Here is a 19,724-nt window from a genome sequence, read left to right as displayed (position 1 = left end):
AGTTCTTTTAGGAGCCAAGTGTCATCTCGCCCACTACAAAGATTCATTCACACCCAAACGCAGTACAGTCAATTCTTCACACGCACTCCGGTTAAGTCAGACTAGTACCGATCCCACACCTAGGCAATATGAACTCTCCTATTTCCTCCCTCCCTCTTCGTTAATAAAAGCAGAGCTTGGCATGTATTTAATTGTAAAATTAGCTTTGCATGAAGTAGGACTTAAGCGCTTCTTGCTTTGGGGGTGTTTGGGAAAGCAGAAAAGGTCTAAAGTTTGTTCTGTCCCAGCTCCATCACACCCAGTAACAGCTTTCCAGGTGTTCACTATTACAGTCTTCCTCCAGCTACTGCTAATTCACCACCTGCTTCCACTGCAGTGCATACCTGTAGCCCAATAACAGTATTTTCCAGGGAAAGTAAAAGTAACTAGAAGTCTTCTTCGGCAATAAAAATAAAATTATGCCTTCTCTTAGCCCTACCACCTGGTATGCTTTAATGGTGTGAAATTTCCCCAAACCAGCCAAGTCTGGTGTCTGCAAGCAACGGACCAAGGCTGTAGCCTTACCCTCTGCTCTGGCTGCAGGTGGCTGGCTGAAAAATTACTTTCTCCAGCTCTCTCGAGGGTCTCTTTCTGGAGGCTATAACCCCTCCAGACACACACGCACAGTCCTGTGAGACGCCCTCACAGACAACCTACCTAGAAGGCAGATCAGTAGCAGGGCCACCGCACAGCAAGTCACAGTGGAGGCAAGCATGAAGGCCCGTATCCCTCCCTTCCAGCATCACGACACACAACTGGAGGATGGTACTTTTCCCAGAGCTTCAGAGTGGGGAGATAGGGGAAAAATTCCAAGTCTTCTTTTCTAAAACCCAGGACAAAATATTTATTCAAAGAGTCTCTGGGACACGGAGATGGGAACCATATTCCAAGACTGTTTTAGTCAATCCAGGAGACTGTCACCTTAACACTGTCACTTCCTGACCATGTTCTGCAAGAAAAAGTCCATACACACACATTTGAGTAACAATGCCTCCAGTAAGTTGTCTTCTCTGCAAAGCCAGCTGAGGTGATCAGTCAGGAAGCTGATCATCTGACAGAACAGGGCTGTTTTATTAAAAAAAAAAGGGAATGATAAATTTCAACAATATTCCAAAACCTGCCTCCTGTTAGCCTCTCCCTGCTCTCACAGAAGCCCATGGTAAACAACTAACTCTGGATTTCGGACCATCACAGGCACGTTCACACTGTTAAAGTTTAACAGCGTGAGGGTGAAGGAAACCTGGAGAAGTATTTACAGTTTCTCCGCCGTGAATATTCTTCCAGCAGCAGAGCCTCTGCCCTCCAGCTGTGGCCTCGCAATCAAGAGTGACAGTTTACATTGCATGTCAGATGCAGCAAATGGACTTACTCAGAAAACTAGATCCTACGCGCACTAACATTAATTAATATTGCTAATTTCTTATGGTGCTTTGCTGAGAGAAAGACTACATATGAACAGACTGTTAACACATTATTTGAGCAGTTGAGTATTAAGGTACAAACTGCACATTAAAACCTAAGGCAAAATACTGATTGCCTTGGAGTCTAACCTAAACCCGTCCCAAAGGGTTTTCAGTGAGTAGAAAGATGGTTTAATGGGAACATGACTCACTCCACATTCATGAATAGGCAATGAACTTGTGAATACCACATGGTATCACTTAGCAGAACACAAACACAACTGCAGTTAGTTACAGCATCACTCTCCATTTTAGGAAAAAATTAGGTGCTCCTAAGACATCCTCCAAAAGCCCAGAACACTTTGAGATTCACTAACAGACACTTAGGAAAGCAGGAATCTGCTTCTCAGGAAGCAATTCAAACAGATTCCTCTCAGAAGAGGCCTTAAGAGCAATATGATTTCTGAAGCAGGTGGAACACAACCTGAATAAGACTCTCTGGGGAAACACTAAGCAGCTCTGTTTAGGAAGCAACGCGTAAAGCTGAAGAGCTTTAGCTCTTTGGAGTACGCTACCACTGGAACGACTATTTCTGGAGGCAGTAATACTGAAGTACCGAGAAAATACTTTGCTTGTTGAGAGATCACGTGAGATTCCTGTTGCACATAGCATAATTCTAGATGCTGCTAAATTAAATCAACTTTGCGTTAGAAATAGCAGTCTTTAATAAGAATACTACTCAAAGTATATCTGTCCTAAATAACGCACCATCCAGCAGTTCCTTAAAAGCATCTTGTCCTTTATCAATGACAAGTATTCTATAGAAATATTTATGCTTGAGCACATAAAAGGAGTCTCCACTGCTTTAGAAGCAGGTCACTCTTAGCCTCTGCTCTTTTGCTCAGAAAGCGGCCGCCGTTCAGCGCCGTGCTTGTCTCGCTGATCAAGAGCTAAATAGAGGAATCCACAGTAAAGTGCCCGTTCTGAGAAAGTGTTCTGCGGTCTGTGGTGTTTAACTTCACCACCGTGGGGGTGTATTTGGAATTCCTATAACAGACAAAGCAGAGGATCCTCCGGAAGGTGCTACGCATCTCGTTGTCCCTGTAAGAGTAGACAATAGCGTTTATCAACGAATTGATCTCTGCCAGCAAAAGGACGTATTTCTCCACCGCTAGAACATTGCAGCTCTTGCAGCCCAAGCCATCCAGGAGGAGCACAACTTGTCCTGGAGTCCAGCAGATGACAAAAGCACCTGGGGAGAGAAGAAGCCCTGTTAGAGAAGAAGCAGGTTCCTGGCCCTGCCCACTCACTCACCATAAAGATGCTCAGTAGAATCACTGGTGTTTTATCTTGTGGAAAAAAGTTAAGTGGGGGGAAAAACCCAACTAGTTTCACTCTATATTTTTGCTTTGGAGGAAGACCAAGGATTCAGCCAGCAAATACTAGAAATGCAGGCATTGGTTCCCCCTCCCCCCCCCCCCCTTTCCCCCACACCATTCACTCAGAACAACACTTCCAAGTACTTCCACTTACCTCCCCTCGTCCCCATCATTGCATTTACAGAGTGAAGATAAAGCGTCCGTATTTCCTATTTACGTGCCACTCCCTCCAAAAGGGGGAAGAGGCCATAAAATGAGGGAAGAGTCAGAGTAACACACCTTGAATGAAATAATCTCCACTGTCCATGCAGTTTACGGGGGCTTTACTTAACAGTACGAGTTTAGAAGAGTCCTGACCAACGCTTTGGGCAGTCCAAGGAAGTGTCTCTCACACAGCTATACGCTGAGTAGAAAACAGCCAAGCAATGGACTGGCCAACACCAGGACTGAGCTGGACGGACTCCCCCACTGATTCAGTCGGGCTGATACTATGTGCTTGCTGCCACCTGCAAAGCTCTTTGGCAAAAGGGTAATTGCTGTTTGCATGACGAAGTGGGAGGTGCCCGCAGCTCCGAAACCCCTTTTTATGGTCATGTTTTTAAGGCTGACGTAAACAGAGCACTTGCCCATCAGTGCTCCTGGAGGTCATGCGTAAGGTTGTATCTTAAAGCACAGGAGCTGCACCCTGCTGTGTCTTCTGGGAAAGGGTGGAAGAAAACAGACTTACTGGGAACTCTACAACTACACCCTTTACTGAAAGACATCCGTCAGGGAATAACAGCAGCCAGAGGAGCTGCACCAAAACCGGGAGGCTGAATGTAAAGCTGTCATTGAGGGAAATGCTGCACTGGTGAAAAGTCAGAGGAACACAGAGAAACACTCCTGCATTTCTGGGAGCGTTCCCTGCTGATTTCAGGCCACTACATCATGCAACCCTTTTTATTTAAGCAAATCGTGCTCCCAGAAGGTCAGCACAGCAGCCACCACAGCTGGGCCAGGCAGTTTTCCCTGCACTTGCAGACACGGCTTTGCCCCCTTTAAATTTAGCAAATATACAAAATAGATTCCTGGCTGTCATGAAGGAAGGTCCAATACTTCTATCTTGAGTGAGCCTGCAGGAAAGGGGACCTCCTTGTTTCGTGACGCAACTTTTTTTTAAGCCAGGTTTTCAGCATCCAACAAGGCAAGCCAGATTCTCTAGAGGCTGGCTTCCAGCAGCACAAAGTAAAGCCAGAGGAACATTAAAGATGAGAGGGGGAAAAAGCAAATAGAGCTACCTAAAAAGTTTTGGGCCTTTGCCTGCAAATCCAGCTGATTTCCTTGCTCCTTAATGGAAGCTAAAGTACTCAGAAAGAAGCCTGAACTCTTACTAGTCTAACACAGCGTGGTCACTAAGGACTCTGCCCTGTGGTTTGGTCGTTATGATATCCCTGTGTCGCTCAACTGGTCTGTGGGAAAATTTGCTACTCGTTTCCAGATGTACCTCGGACTTACTGGTTTCCAGGTCAGCTCCCAGACCTGTTCCTAATGGCCAGGACCTGCAGGATTATCAACCGCAGCTACCTTGCCTTGCAATGAAGTGGCACACAGAGACAGCTCCTACCGCACCCTCGACTTCCTCGCACGCTCACCAGCAGCTACACCCTCTGATGCATAAGGCGCAAAGTATTCTTCTGTGCAGAGTCCAAGTTTGCAGAAGGCTGGGGAACGAGGGTGGAGGAGGAATTACACCAGGGCTTTCACAGGGAGGGGAAAAAACCCTCTGCAGTCTCAACTTTCTGTACACTGAGTCCGAATGGAAAGGTGTTTTCCCCAAGTTGAGCAATTCCCTCCCTTGTTCCCTTCTCTGCAAGGGACCTGTACAGAACTGACTGCTGCTTCTCTCCAACACTGCCCCGCAGAGGAAGGGAAAAACCCTTGGGCTACAAGAGTCCCAGAGGCCTGATGAATTCCTGAGTGCCTCAGCTTTCCACATTAGGTTCCTCCCCTCTGTCCGTCCTCAGACACCAGTCCCAATTCACTGTGAAACCACAGCAACTCCTCTGAGCCTCCTCGGACCCAAGCTTTTTCCTCACTCAAGGCAGAAGACAAAGGCGGGCAGGCCAAGCCAGGAGGGAGGACACCAAGAGCAAAGGGATCGCCCAAAACAAGGTGACGCACCAAGCATGAACTGTATTTTCCTTCTTGGCCAGCATCCCCATCCTGCTGACCCCTCTTCCAGTTGATGTTGTGAAGTCCCATAAAATTAAGCAGTCCTGCTGACACCACGGGGTGACCCTCCAATACTGTTCGGGAAGGAAAGGGGGAACAAGACAACTTCTCTCCACTGTGGACTGTGCAAAACACATGAAGTAAATCATTCTTCAGCCCCGCTGACCCTCTGTGCTGCATCTGATCAGCTCCGAGGCAGTAATGAACTCCCAGCTGCGCACAAGCGATGGAGCGATTGCGAGGCAGGGGAGAAGACGTCACAGGAAAGGCAGGAACAGGCAGAAAACTCCAGTTTCAGCGCTCACACGTTGCAACAAGACCCGGCAAGCCGGCATGCCCCCGAGCAGGGACACACCAAGCAGCCCGACAGCCCCCCCCACTGCTCCCACCCTGCTCCCCTCCCCTGCCAAGCCCACTCTGCCAGCAGGAGTTTGCAAGGGAGTAGTCTTTGTTTGCAGCTGCAAGGTTTCCCTGACGGAGCAAATTCTGCGCTTATCAGGAAAGATTTGCAAGCAAGGGGTTGTGACTGTAAGCCCAGAGTCAAGCTGCGTTGTGGAAGATTGAGCGCGTTGATTTATTTCACTTTAAAGAAAGGTTGCTAGACCATTAAAGCATGAGACAAAAATGAGATTAAAGAAATCACGGAGTGATAGGCTGTTGAAAGCACAATGCATGCACCAGCCTCTGCTGTTAGATGTACGGTACCGGGCAGAACAGCACATATCCAAATAAGTATCAACCAACCATCAAGCACCAACCACTTCCAGTTACTGATCTGCTCCTATTTGCACTACAGACTGTGGATGCAGACAGACTGACAGGCAGTTAGCACTCTGCTGGAGATCCCCTGCTCATGGAGAGCAGCTCGAACTAAGAGTTGAGAGTTTCCAGGGATATATTTACCCAAGCAGATCGAGACCCGGTACTGAGCTGCTCACAAAAAAAATCTGAACAGAGTTCAGTGCTTTGTTCCAGTCAACAGTAAGGAATTTGGATGCAACTCCCTCATTCTTTCCCCATCACCTTGTAATATCTGCCCCAAGCCTCTCTCCATCCTTTAATAAAGGACGCACCAAGTGCTGCTTCTTGATTAAGGCCTGATTATAGCTCCTAATTCCATGCCACTCTTCTATGGAGGAAGCATACTAGAGTTAAGCACATAAAAGAGCCTCTTGTTTGCCCAAAGGACCTGCACTTACAGTAGTCAGAGATTACCAAGTCACATTACTAACAGTCCCTCTTGTCCCTGCTAACCAGAGGAGCAGCCGTGTCAGAGGGGAAGAGATTCAGGAGCTTGCCCTCCCCTCTGTCTGCCAGGTTGCTCCCATTACAGCTCACACAATTCACACAGAGTCTTGAAACTGTCGAGTTCCTCAGCAGCCACACCAGCAGCTTCAGAGACCAGGGAAGCAGAACATCACTTCTCAATCCTCCCCGTCGTCCCACGCACATTCACCTCTCCAGCCCCGCACAACCCAAGATGGAGGATCAAAGCAACATTTAGATTGACCACAGCAAGTGGACTTACTTAGGATAATAGTGACCGTCTTGACAAGGCTGATCATGGTCTCCTTGTAGCGGGGGTGGAAGCTAGTGTGCTTGGACATCCGTGTCATCTTCCTTTTGACATAGATGAAGATGTGCGTGTACACAACCACCATGATCAGGAAGATGACCAGGTTGGAGATGGCCCAGAAGGTCAGGTAGCTCCGGCTGTAAAGCGGTGCCATGCTGGAGCACTTCTCCAGGGCACAGAGGCAGTGCCAGCCATAGGACGGGATGAGCCCCAGGAGCAGGGCCGTGACCCAAATACAGAAGATCAGGATCATCACACGCTGGTTGGACATTTTGCTGTGTAACTGCATAGTGAAAACAGTCTGGTGCCTTTCTACAGCGATTGCCAGCAGGTTCACCACAGAGGCTGTCAAGCTGGTGTCCAGCAGGCTCTGGCGGATGAACCAGGTCTTCAGGGAGAGCTCTGCTGTCCTGGGCCCCGTGTGGAACATCAGAAACATGTACGCGATGCCAGCAAAGAGGTCGGCAGCTGCCAAGTTCCCCAGCAAGTAGTAGATGGGGTAGTGGAAACGCCGGTTGATGATGATAGCGGTGATGACCAGTAGGTTGGTCAGGAGCACAATGACACTCACTGTCAGGCCCAGGGCAACCACCAGGACATCCTTCGTCCTCCAGTACGTGGTCAGCTCTTTGCGGCTGTTGTTGTAGAAGAACCCCACGGTCTCATTGTAAAAACAGTGCTTCATCGCTGCTGTCCTAAAGAGGGACGAGAGTGTCATTAGCTGCTTGTGCCTGCACACACACACACACACAACTATTACAAGCCGGGGAGATGCTGAGCATTACGATAATGCCTTTGACACAGACAGAGGCGGGGAGGAGCTTGAAACACACAACCAACCACATGAGCAACAGGAATCTGCTTCTGTACTTGAGACAGAGCTACACATCTCACAGGCCGAGTCCTTATCTGTCCTCAAAGCCATGTTGAGGATGCAGCAAAACCTTGAACATTCATGGGAGGAGATAAGGTTTGCCAGATCTGATAAGAGATTCTCCCCGTCCGGCCCACGCAGCTTCATGGGGATGACAGACAAAACTATTTTTGTTGTCCCAGATGTCCTACTTCAGAAATGTAAAAACAAAGCAGGAGCAAAGAAGGTTTATCAGTCAATCACTAAACAACGCTCTGATGAAGACTATGAGCCTCTGCAGCTGTTGCAGTCCCCAGGACTGCTGCTTCTGGTTCAGTGAACACACATATCTCATCTTTCCTGGGTAGTTTTATTGCTTAAAGGCTAATGTAATGCACAGCTGCTTCCGAACGCTGCTCTATGCACAGCGCTTGCCGAGCCTTCCAAAACAGGTGAGTACTTCCCAAACTCTGCCAAGAGGCAAAGAGCACACCGAGCTGGGCAGAAACAAACTCCTCAGCCCAGAAAAGTAAACTAGCAAGAAGTCAGCTCATACAACCACAGGGCTGCATCTCTGGAAGAGCTGGATCATCTGCAACCCCTGCAGCACCTCGAGGCTACGCAACAGTGTGTGGGTCAGCACCCAGAGTATCAACTGGTAAGTCACCTGTGCAGGAAGCAACTCCCTTCTCCCCTTCCAGCTCTGGAACAAGGCTGCAATTCAAAACTCATTGAACTCAGTGGAAAAACTTGATAGGAAAAGACGTTTAAGTCTCAAGGAGGACTTTCCACATTTCTTTGATGCAGTGGGCACTGCTGGGAGCAAGACCAGACAAGCCATTCGTCTGGATCATAACGCTAAGTCTTAATTTTGAAAGCCCATATACCTCTCTGGTAATTAGCTTCCTGTCCTGCAGACAGCCAAACGTGAAGCAGCGGGTTAAGCGATGTTTTACCTTACAGAGTCAGAATTTAAACCCGGTAATTGACGCTTGCGTTACTTGTCCATGAAAAAATGAAAACACACACAAAAAAAAATACAGCACCATGAACAAAGCCAAGGGATGAGAAGAAGCCCAATCATTACACCCCACAGCAGATGTTCGTGTTCCTTTCCTAACCAAGAGCTTGGAAATCTCAAGTCAGGGCTGGCTGCGGTCCCTGCTGGGATGGGCAAACCCAGTTTGGAGCCTCCTTCCTTGCGGCACTGAGGTGCTGAAAAATGACACAGTTTTTCCTTACCCTGGTGTGTTCTGCACATGAAGTCACTGGTTCTCCCTGTCCTCGCATGAGCTCAACAGTCATCCTCTTTTTAGAGAAAGCTTAACGCAGACCACGCAGCAAGAGTGCCATCCTCTTCAGACAGGGAGAAAACCCAAAGTGCCTGACTCACAGTTCACTTCAACCAGCCCCGAAACCAACACACAGCTCATTTAGTTGCATGTTCCTCCACTCTCTAGGCAGCAACCGCTCTGTTTTCCAGCACACTTCAGCAGGAGCTCTCGGCATAGCAGCAAGGGAGGCGAGATCATTGCAGGCAGGCCAGCTTGTTATCACCTGCACCGCACCCACCTCTGCTTGCACACATGCCGAGTTGTGCAAACAAGATGGCTGAGCCGGGAAACCCTATCATACCTGCAGCTGAACTTTTGATCTCCGCTGCCTAATGGGCTCTGTATCAGCCTGCTTTGGCATATGGCTGTCTTTACTGTGAGGCGAGAAAGCTATACGACCGAACTAATTCACTTTAAAGTCTGTGAATAGGGAACTATTATTTTTACAAATATTGGTGGGGAAAAAAGGAAAAGGAGGCAGAGGAGGAATCAGCCTGCCCCATGGGATGGAGTCACGGGCTAGTGCTGTAACAAGTCCATCTTTCCTCTCTTTTCAGGTCATGGGATGTTTGTAGATCTCAAGGCGTAGAGCTGTTCAGGAGAGTCGCGTGGGGGATGAAAGCAACCGAGTGGCTTCTGCAGAGATACCGTGTGGTGACTTGGCAGGTAACTGGGGAGAACTTTGGCTTGAACAGCGGAAAGCGATGGAAGAAGGAAGGGAGGAAAGCCTAGGAACAGGACAGACACAACCGCTGTGAATCGCAGGCAGATGGATAACCACCTGCGTAGGGTGTATCTGGGGAGGCACCAGAGGCACCAAATCCAAGGCTAGGCCATTCTTATGCAAAACGGTTTCCTCTAAACATTTTTGAAAGCTTTAATCCCGAATCAAAAAGGAAATTGCTGCTGAAGTTAGTTAGGTAAGTCACTTCACCTTTTTAAGGTTACACACGCAGATGCCCAGAAACTTGCCTGCGCACAGCGTGGCACAAAGACAGCTCACGCTACGCTTTAATTTTTAAGAAACATTAAAATACTACAGTGAAATAATGGGTTGATAGATCTAGGTCTTATTCTCAGTAATTTTTGAGCCGACACCAACACAAATTAAATCCAGATAAGACTAGCTTTAGTATTGCCACTAAATTACAGAGCCCAATCTTATTTTGTTGCAAATATTAGAGATTCCACAGCTATGACAGGCCCCATAAACTTCCTCGGTAAGACTGCACGCTCACTGGCAAATTGTGAACTTTTTTTCAAAGCATTACACAAGTACAGGTTCAATGGCATGTTTACGGGGGGAGGGGATTAGAGCTGTGTAAACCCACAAAAGAGCTGTGTTCTGCATGTATAATACTCAAATCTAGAGAAACAGTTCCTCAGCATGAATCCCAATGACAACATCCGAAATGCTTCTTTAGGCAAGACCCAGTTAGAGCGCAGGGAAAAGTTTGGGTTGCAAATCCCTCTGAAACGTGCGTAGGCTACAAACTAAATCTGTGCAGTGCTGTGAACTGGGTGGGGTCCAGGAGGGACTGACAGGTTAATGCTTGTGACTGGCCCTAGGAGCTCGTGTGCCACTTCACCGCTACCCTGCAATTAGAAAACTGACCTTGGAGCTTGGCATCAAGGGCAGACAATGCCACAAATCAAAATTTAACAGGCAGTGCTGGGGGAAGAGAGACACCCTGCCCACAGCAGCAAGCAGACAGAAAGTCAGGCTGGTGCCATGATGCACAAAGGAGCTGGACGAGTCTATTGTTCAGTGTCCGAGCAACCCCCTTCCATGGCCTTACACTCCTCAGCAGGATCTTACAAGATTTTTTCCTTACCAGCATTGTTTACTCGGTAAAACAAGAGTCTAGTTACGTGCTGCAACAATTCAGCGGCCCCGTTCCTTGAGCAATACGCAAACACAGACTCTTCTCTAATCACGCTACCTCAAACTCTGCTCAAGTCTCTCCCCCTTAAAATCGAGTACAGCTTTTGCAGTTTGGTAAGAACCACCACACAAAGTGAGCGCAGAACGCGTCTTTTCTCCTCGCCAGCGTTATCTGTATGCATACGCCATCTCCCTTCTTACTCAGTTAATTACTGCCCCAGGTTCACGGTAAGTTCAGAGTCCTTTTACACAGAAAGTAAAGGTGTAAGTGTCCTCCCTTCTCCAATTCCTCTTGCTTGCAAAAGTGGAAAATGCTAGTCAGCTCCTTGAGCTCTGGGAAGACATTCAACACTTGTGAACAAACCGACAGCCAGCGTAGTGTGGAAGTGAACAGGGATGAATGGCTGAATTTATGCTCCTGCTAATAGCCACAATCAGTGTTGATCAAGACAGAACAATGAATCTATAAAGACTCACAGGGACTCAAATCCAACCTGTTTTACCCATGTCCACTGCACACAGATTTACGTGGCCAAACATTCAAACCACTGCTATATTTAAGCCACAAACAGTACAAGCTTTTACTCCAGAGAATAGCATCCTTACCTGAAAGCACAACCACTGCATCCAAACCTGACATTTAGCATTGGTCTCCCCACCACAGGAAACCAGGGCAGCTATCCAGCAAGGAGATCCCCATCTCTGGAGGGCGGAGGTGCTTTCCAAGCAAGAAAAAATGCCAAGTGCCTTACAGGAAAGTTTCAGACAAGCATTACAGCCCCAGAGCCCATCACGGACCGCTCCGAAACACTGGCTCCTGGGAGGCAAGTTTGCAAGAGCTCCGATGAGCCCGTCCCTCCTTGGGTCCTCCCCTAGGCGGGTCCTTCTAGGAGACCAGGAGCTGTAACCCGAGTCCTTGCCGCCTCCGTGGAGGCCAAAGCCACTTTCCAAGCACCTCCGGTTCTGACTGGAACGAGTTAGCTCCGATCTGCCAACATCACCCTCATGGACCGTTCCTGCTGGCAAGGTGTTGCTCTGTGGGAACTGGCACCTTCTGGTCCCAACGCTCCCACCGCACCGGTTCGCCCCACGGTGAGGGTTCGCTCGTGCTCACCTGCTGCCCCAGAGCCTTTGCCCCACCGCAGGAGGAGAGCGGATCTTCTGAATGACCAGGTGTGATCCCATGATGGAGGAGCTGTCTTGCCTTGGCACCAGAAGGCTGTTTTCCTAGCCTACAGCTACAGCACCCACATCTCAAGCGGACTGTCAGGTCAGGATGCGGCCCCCTACATCCACTACAGCAGCCACACTTGCCCAGTGCAACACAAGAAACCTTGAAATGGGTAAGAAGCAGGGAGAAGGAGATGTCGTGAGACACAAAGGGAACTGAGGCACAGGATTTCCCTGCTGTAACTTGGTAAAAGCGTGCGTCACTGCTAGAAAGAGAGCTCACATTTCTGATATGTCAGTCGAGCTAGTCCTTGACACATCCGAGATCCTCTTACCTGCTAAGTACTGTACAAATACCAACAGCACACTTGGTGCTAACAAGCCATAGCTGTATAAATTACGAAGGAAAAAAAAACACCGAGTTTGCAACATCCGTTCATTTTGATTTATGCCTGCTGCTCTTGCAAAGGCCCCAGCAATTTCCATTCGACTCCAATTTCCTATTCTCCCACCCTCCTCCTACCATCATCTGTTCCCCAAGGAACAATGTTATCACCAAGCACAACCCTAATCTGCTGCCAGTCAGATACACGGTAGAGCTTGGCAGAGCCAAGTAATGTTATGCAAAATAGGCAGGAGATTTACAAAGAGAGCCCAGCACAAAGGGGAAAGAGATAGGGTCAAAGATCCAAGGTCACATTAACAGAGCACGGCAGCCAATAAGTGGAAGCAGAGCAGTAGCGACACTGGCAGAAGAAAAGATGGATGACCAGGGCAGGCTGAGATAGCAGAGGGCCAACTACCGAGTCCTGCAAGAACTGAAAAATCGCACCAGGCTCCCTGAATTCTACCCCTACGTCCTGCAGCCTCCAAAGGCCAAGATCATACCAGAAAGCTCACGAGGGCTACAAAAAACTCAGAAAGAACCTACAATGGCCACCTGCTTACAAATTCTGCGCCTTCAGACCGATGATGCCACCCACAAGACAGTACCAGGCACAGGGGCCTTTCACAAGATTTCCACATGCATTTTTAGAAGAAACAAAAAGTTGCACTGACAGGTATCCCAGAGTCCTTTCGGGGGGGGGGAATAATCTATGGTTTAACAAGCTTGCTTTCTCATACCAGAGAGCCACCAAGTTACCGAGAAGTCCGGTCCTAACACAGAGAGCTAGAAGTTCTTACTGCAACTAGACAGATTCACAACAGTATTATAGTTACAAGAAGTCATTTCAAATTTGAAGCATCTTACTCAAGTGACAGAGAGTAGATCCTTCCACCTTCCCACGAGGCATTTATTATCCTTTTGGTTACATTATTAGTTTAAGACCAAAGAGACCCAAGTCCAAGCTGCAATAAAACAGCCCCCCCCCTCCCCCCCCCATTTCCCCAGCCCACCCTTTGGTCGGTCTGCTCCAGCACTTGTGCTGCCAGCAGTAGGTTTAAGTCACAGATCCAACTCTCCACGCTGGTGCACAAGAAGCAGAACCCAGGTCAGAGCAACCGTTTGGCAGCAGCGCTGGCTTCAGACAGTTAGGAAGCCACACATGCTCTGCAGCTGTGCAGTTTGGGATGGCAGCAGTCTAAAAATACTTTTGATTTACTTGTTCCTTTAAGGTTTCAAACTGGCACTCAGCAAGTGCTTTAGAGGCGACATTTTCATAAAGAAACACCCAGAGCAATCAGGAAAACAGCCCAGCATAACTGGTTTCAACTGAAGTGTCAACAGTTCATCACAATAGCTCAGCACGTCAGACAGACCCAGCGAGTTCAGAGCACCCAGTGCTGACAAAGGGTCAGAAGCACTTTTGCGACTCCATCCACACACCCCGGAGTCGGGACAGAGGGGGGACACAAGAAATGTCAGACTGGATCAGGCCAGGGCTCATGTAAGCCTGTCACAGACTGTATCTGCCTGCATGTGGAGGTGAGAGAATATTTCAGGTTTCAAAGTCCTGACCTTAATAACAGCAATTTTTTCTAGTCCCTTTGTCTAAAAAAACCCCTAACTTGACTTCTCTGCATAACAGAAGTTTGGGAGTCTGTTTATTTTCAGGTTTGGGGGATATTAGAACAAGTTTGGGCTCTGCACAGCCACACCCTTTCAGGGTGCTACCTGCAAAACCAAAAGTCATTGCACCTGAAAACCTCGCATCAGCTTTTACAGCCAACATAATGATTTCTTAAAGACTGAGCTCAGGTATCTTCCAATAATGATACTTCTGGGAGCGAGCACCGGACGCTGAACACAGGCAAGATCAAGGAGACCAGATACCCATCGCGTCCAGCCCCTCTTCCCCTCCAATCGCTCCATGAGTTTTCCTGTTTCCACCAGTTCAGAAGGGGCTCGTAGGGTGTTGTGCAGCATTGTTCCCCCCCAAGCAGAAAGGCTGCTGGAGCAGAGGCACCGAGTAACCTGATCTTGATGCAGCCGGCAGATCTGATCGCATTCTGGTGCCCAGCAGAGAGTTGGTAGAGAAACACTTCCAAAGACAGATGTTTGCCTCCCCTTTATTACACTTCTGTTTTTCAAAGTGAAGTTAATTGTTTTAATAGATTTTTGCATTTTCAGACAAACTTAAAGCCAAGATTTTTCTTTAAGCCTCACAGCTGTGACTGTTCCCATGGATGACAGTCTGAAGGGTTTGGAGTTTTTTTTGCTGAGACCCCTCTCCTGGAATCCCAGGAATGTTAAAAACCTTCTGGAAGGAGTCATGTCATCATCTCCCCCCCAGCAGATCTCTGCAGAGAACCAGTTGCTCAAATTAATACTTCCCAAGTCCCAACTGGCCCAGAGATTCCCAAACCCTCAGCGAGGAGCACTCCCTCGAGTACAACAAAACGACAACACAGTTCTTACCACTTCAGCTAACAGCCAAATCTTTCGATGGAAAGCAGCATATACATCAGCGTTAGAAATGCAGGAATTTCATAACACCCACTGCTGCTGAAATGCGGCCAACTCTGAGGTGGAGCGGAGCTGTTTGCAAGCCTACAGCATCAAAGAATACTTTTCAACAAAGAGGTAGGGAAGAAATCCGTGCCCACTGCAGCCTTGCCTACAACAGGAATTTTCTTTCCCTCCAGCAAGTTAGCAACCATTTGCAATCAGTTGCTCCAGAACAAATCACAAAGAACCTGGAAAATTCCTTTCCCCCTTTCACCTTCCAGAGGAGGTTTGCCCTGGCTGCGTTCAAACACTTAGAATCAAGGCATTTCCATATTGCAGACAACACCTTAAATTGAAGCGGGGAGACCACTGAAGCAAAACATGACATTGGATCTTGTCACCTTTGCCTTGTTAGACAAGATGGAAAAACAGCTGAAAAGAATGGCCGGGATATTCCCTCAGATGCATCCGGGTCCTGGCAAAACGACACTCTTACCTTCCCCAGGTAACTATCCTGGAAATGGATTTTGGTGGGCTAACTTCCTTCTGCACAGTTACTGGCTATTCCAGCACTCTCCAAGATGAAAACATTTGTTCTGCAGCGGTGGAGAGAAAACAGGGGAGGGGAGGGAAGAGAGGGTTATTTGCAGTGGTGTTTTGTTTGGAGTCGGGATGGTCCAGGGGCCCCTCTGCTGCTGCTCCTCCTAATTCACACAGGAAGAAGGAGATTATCCTACACAGAGACAAGCTATACTGAAGGCAGAAGCAGCAGTTCAGAGAAAGAATAGCTTGGCCTCTGAATGATGTCACATTATTAGAAGCCACAGCGAGGTTAGAATCAAGTCGGGATGCTGTGTTTACGAAGCAGGACTCAGCCTCATCTTCACCCAAAGATAATTTCATCTGGCACTTCACACTATTGTCAATAAAAACAAAACTGGGTAGAAATTCCCTTCCTGTGAACCACATGCAGGCAGCCCTCAGCTCAGTCTCCGTTTGCAAGAAGGCTGCACGCTGCCTTGCTCTGAACTCCTCTGATCTTGGCTGGCACCCAGCAAGATGAAGTCTCCCTGTTTAGTTGGCACTTGCTGGAAAGTCAGGGAACTTTACAGGCACTCAAGCTCCGCATGCCTCAGCCTTTGCTTTTACAGGGATTATTTCTAAAAACCCACTTCCCCCGTGTCTCCATTTGGTTTAACGTCAGATGCCTGCAGCTTATGGCTGGAGAGTCATAAAAAGCGTTTAACATGCCTTTCTGCTTAAGTCTAGAAAGAAAAAACAAAACCAATTCAGAAAAGCCTCCAGCTACAGAATAAGCAGATGCAGCACAACTGCAGCTTTATCTTGAAAAAGAGCATCAGGGACCGACACATAGCTACTATCCCTGAGCAAGAAAAGGGAATATCTGTCCCTTGAAAGAAATGCGACTTCCCTCCAGAGAGTTCGCCTTTGGGGTGGCCTTGGTCAAGCAGAATTCTCAGCAACACGGCTTTTTCCCGGTTCGGTGAAGATTTCAGCTCACTCTGGGGATGTTTCATTATGCCCACGACTGCTTCATCGATGGCCTGACTCACGTTAGCAAGTCTTGCATTTTTCCTCAAGAATCGGCTCCCGCAAGAGTGAGGCCATGGGGGAAAAAAAAAAGACTACAACGCCCCCACTTTAAACAAACAAAAGGTATGTTCAGCACAACCCTTCCCTTGCAAACCTTTCCCCCACCAAGTCCCTTGAACACATTCAAGCGATAGCTGGCAAACCTTTCCTGTTCTGCCTCGGTCCTGCAGTCCTGGTCTAACACAAGGTCTCTCCTAAGCAGACCCAGCTGCCTGCTCAGCAGCCAAAACCATTTGTTTTTCGTTGCCTTCACCACCAGACCCTGGATTCTCTTTGCCCTCTGTAAGCGTGGAGTAACTGGAACGATTTCGATATATTCAGGCCACAATCTGGCCCATAACATTCAAGGTTTCCATTACAAATGAAACGGTCTTTTCTACTTTTGTTTGCTCAATTCCTGAGCTTCCGATCATTTTTGGTGATGTTTTACTAACTTCCTAAAGCCTTGAGCTTTTGGGTACATTTCTAGCGGGCAAAAAAATTACTTCAGATGCCGCCTTCTGTTGCAAAGCAACAAGAAAGCTCTTGCTCCTTCTAAGAAAAATGTTCCCTTAACTAAGTCATTCTTGCAAAGGGCATAGGAAGTCCACGTGTTCATTTATTAAACAGATTTACACTGAAAAATACAACTCCCTTGAAACCCATTTATAAGATACCTACAAAACTGACCATCTCGAGGGCCCTGGATACCAAGTATCTGAAACTCGCTGCCTAAGCAAAGCTTGAATTACAGCTCTACACATCTTTTTTTAAAATAAATGATAGAGGAGAGCAGCCAGTGCCCTGAAAGGATTCCAGCCACAAGCTGTGGGCCTGAATGCATAGACATGCATAATTGATTTAGTTCATTCCAGACTTCCCTTTGCAACTGCTTTTCTTGAATGCCCTGAGGTGCACGACACCTATGGGCATGCCTGCACTGCGATACGAATGAATGGAAGCACGTTGTAACTCAGCATCTTTAGCAAAAATTCCCCAAGCAAAGTGTCTTCTGAATTTCAGATGTGGGAGTTTTGGCTGATCAGAAATTCATATGCCTGGTTTACTTGCTCTCCCATCTTCCATATGGTTATAGGTACCATCGCTCTGTACATTCACAAAGCCAAGAATATTACAAAACACACTGGGGCAGGGGGGAGAGAGAAGAAGAAAACAAAAGCTGTTTGTCTGCAGCAGCGTGAACTCTCAGCAAGACATGCAGAGGAGCTCACTTTTCACTACCTCATCTGCCCAGCGCTCTGCCTCATCCCATCTGCTAGCTGACTGTTGGAAGACAGCTTTCAAAGTAAAATAAAGCAAGAATGCAATAATACCGATGTATCTTATACCCTGCAGTATTCCAGATGTGTTAAAGTTAATGTCCAAGGGTAGGAATAATTTCATTTGACTCCAAACAACAACATACACAGCCACTCCTGCTGCTAAACCACCCGCTATAGCGCGAGACAACAGAAGAGCTTAGGAGGAGGAATAAAAGTAAATTTGGTACCTACTAGTAACTGCTAGAGCAGCAAAGCAGAACGTAATGGCCTAGGCTGATCTTTAGCGATAACTGAGCGAGGAAGCACCCTGCACAAGGGTAACGCGCACGCGGCTCACCCGTAAGGAATGAAACCTCCCACCCAAATACAAGCCTGAGTTGCGCCCAAGCTAGCCTCAGGGAGACAGCAGTTACCATTTTATAAATAGCTGCTTCTGCTGGCCCCTTCTTGACTCAGGGAAAGGCCTTTGCTCACCTAAACGTTCAGCAACAGCTTATCTCCTTGCCAGCTTTCACTCAACGTACTCTAAGGGCGCATGCGCATCCACGCTACACAGAGACTACTGAGATTTGGCTTGCCGTGAGCACCTGTGTCCCAGTGACTCTTCTCAAAGCAGGCAGCAGACAACCTTCAAAAAGGACCCCAACCCATAAACCAGCTTCTTGTGACGCTACCTAGTATTTGGATTGGTTTTAAGAAATAACAAAGACGCTATAACATTTCCCATTTTGAGAGGCCCAACCTGATAATCAAATACTTCTTACCCTTAGAGGATGGATTCTGCAAAGTATAAAAGCTCCTAGAAAAAGCCTGCTCCAGGGAAACCGGCAATAAATCCCACTGAACTCCCATATTCTTTCATCAAAGCCCCAGGCTCTAAGCAAGCCAGTCATCCCCGTCTTTATATTCTAGGGATGCTGGTTCAAAGGCCAACGATGAAGACGCGCTAATGGTTCAAAAGGAAGCACCTGTGAATGAAGCCTGTTTCCAGCCAATAAATGGCCTGAACCCTCTTTTTTTTTTTGCAGACTCTCCTTCTGGGGGTAATTTTAAGAAAGATCTGAGAGCTGTGCTTTAATCTCCACTTAGCTTCTCTAATTAGAGAATAAGAAACAGCAGCACAAAACTTAAAATGAGGAAGAAGAAAAAAAAAAAAAAGGAAAAAGAGAAGGGTGCGATCAAGAATGGGACCAAAGCCTTGAGCTCCTTAAAAAAATGTAATGCCTTTTGCCTTGCTCTACCTTGCTTTGTTAGAACACTGTCGAGGTGTAAAGGTAATCCCTCAGCAGTCTCTGCTGGAAAAACCTGGAAAGTTTTCCCCTCGAGACTCCTGATACCTGCAGGTCTATTTGCTTTGCTTTTTTAGAATGATAAAGGTAAACTAAAGAGCGCCTTTCTTTGAGGGCAGGAAATTTGGGGCAACATTTGTCACTAGCCTGATCACAATTAAACACTGGGTGATCAGCAAATCACAAACGCCGACTGGCTTCTCCAAGAAAAAGGAATCTCTTGGGCCCTGCTTAAAATTATCAGGAGCTTGAATTTTCCTACTTCTGTTCAGAGTCCAGCGTATGCAGCCCAGCTGAGATCCTTATTTGTGAGGACCTGGGGCCTTTAATTTCCTTAACGAGGAGTGATTGATGCTCAGAAGCACATTGACTAGCTGAGATGAGATGGTTGCTTTGTGCTCTGAATTCACATTGGCTGATTTAAAAAGAAAAAAAAAAAAAGCTTAAAGTAAGAAATTGGTTTATTGGTTGTTTGGCTGATAAAAGGTTTTTTGAGAGGGTTGCTATGGTTTTGTATATCAATTACACAGAGCGGCGTAGCTCTGAGTTGGAGGGTCAGACAGCCACCTACGTAAGGTGCTGCTGTGAAAATAGGGTATTTGTAAGATCTTTTCTACTCCGGCTTTAAATTGGGAAATGAGGTTGTTCCTTGCTAGTGCTTCCCAGGATTGTTGCCTGGCCCTTGCTGTACATAAATACAGCTGAGGCTGTTCCTTTGAAGTGAAGACGCAGCCTCAAGGAGGTGGGAGGAATTGAGGAAATGATGCTTCCCTCCCTGCCAAGTTTCTTCTTAAATTCAGTGTCTCGGCTTCCAAACCAAAC

At 47.5% G+C, this 19,724-nt stretch overlaps 1 protein-coding gene across 2 annotated transcripts; it reads right to left on the bottom strand.

Moving 5' to 3' along the window:
• Positions 1-2,146: 2,146 nt before the first annotated feature.
• Positions 2,147-11,480, bottom strand: LPAR2 (lysophosphatidic acid receptor 2). Of its 2 annotated transcripts, none has more exons than XM_076360814.1 (3): positions 11,284-11,480; positions 6,558-7,300; positions 2,147-2,691 (listed from the first exon to the last, which is right to left on the bottom strand). In XM_076360814.1, the coding sequence occupies exons 1-3, from the start codon at positions 11,322-11,324 to the stop codon at positions 2,390-2,392; spliced, it is 1,086 nt and encodes a 361-aa protein (XP_076216929.1). In that variant the 5' UTR covers positions 11,325-11,480; the 3' UTR covers positions 2,147-2,389. The 2 variants fall into 2 exon arrangements, with proteins under 2 accessions (XP_076216929.1, XP_076216930.1); XM_076360815.1 differs by lacking the exon at positions 11,284-11,480 and adding an exon at positions 8,701-8,755.
• Positions 11,481-19,724: the final 8,244 nt, after the last annotated feature.

This window comes from Aptenodytes patagonicus, chromosome 30 (genome assembly GCF_965638725.1).
Source record: "Aptenodytes patagonicus chromosome 30, bAptPat1.pri.cur, whole genome shotgun sequence".
Lineage (NCBI taxonomy): Eukaryota > Metazoa > Chordata > Aves > Sphenisciformes > Spheniscidae > Aptenodytes > Aptenodytes patagonicus.
The sequence above is the reverse complement of the archived record's forward strand: the minus strand, read 5'-3'. Positions and strand labels throughout refer to the sequence as shown.

Excerpts from the sequence above, each read along its gene's own strand:
- LPAR2 (XM_076360814.1), bottom strand. The coding sequence starts at position 11,324 with ATGCTAAATGTCAGGTTTGGATGCAGTGGTTGTGCTTTCAG. Across the intron at positions 7,301-11,283 it reads TGCAGTGGTTGTGCTTTCAG|GACAGCAGCGATGAAGCACT; the intron begins GTAAGGATGCTA and ends GTCCCTCTTTAG. Across the intron at positions 2,692-6,557 it reads GACGGTCACTATTATCCTAA|GTGCTTTTGTCATCTGCTGG; the intron begins GTAAGTCCACTT and ends TTCTCTCCCCAG.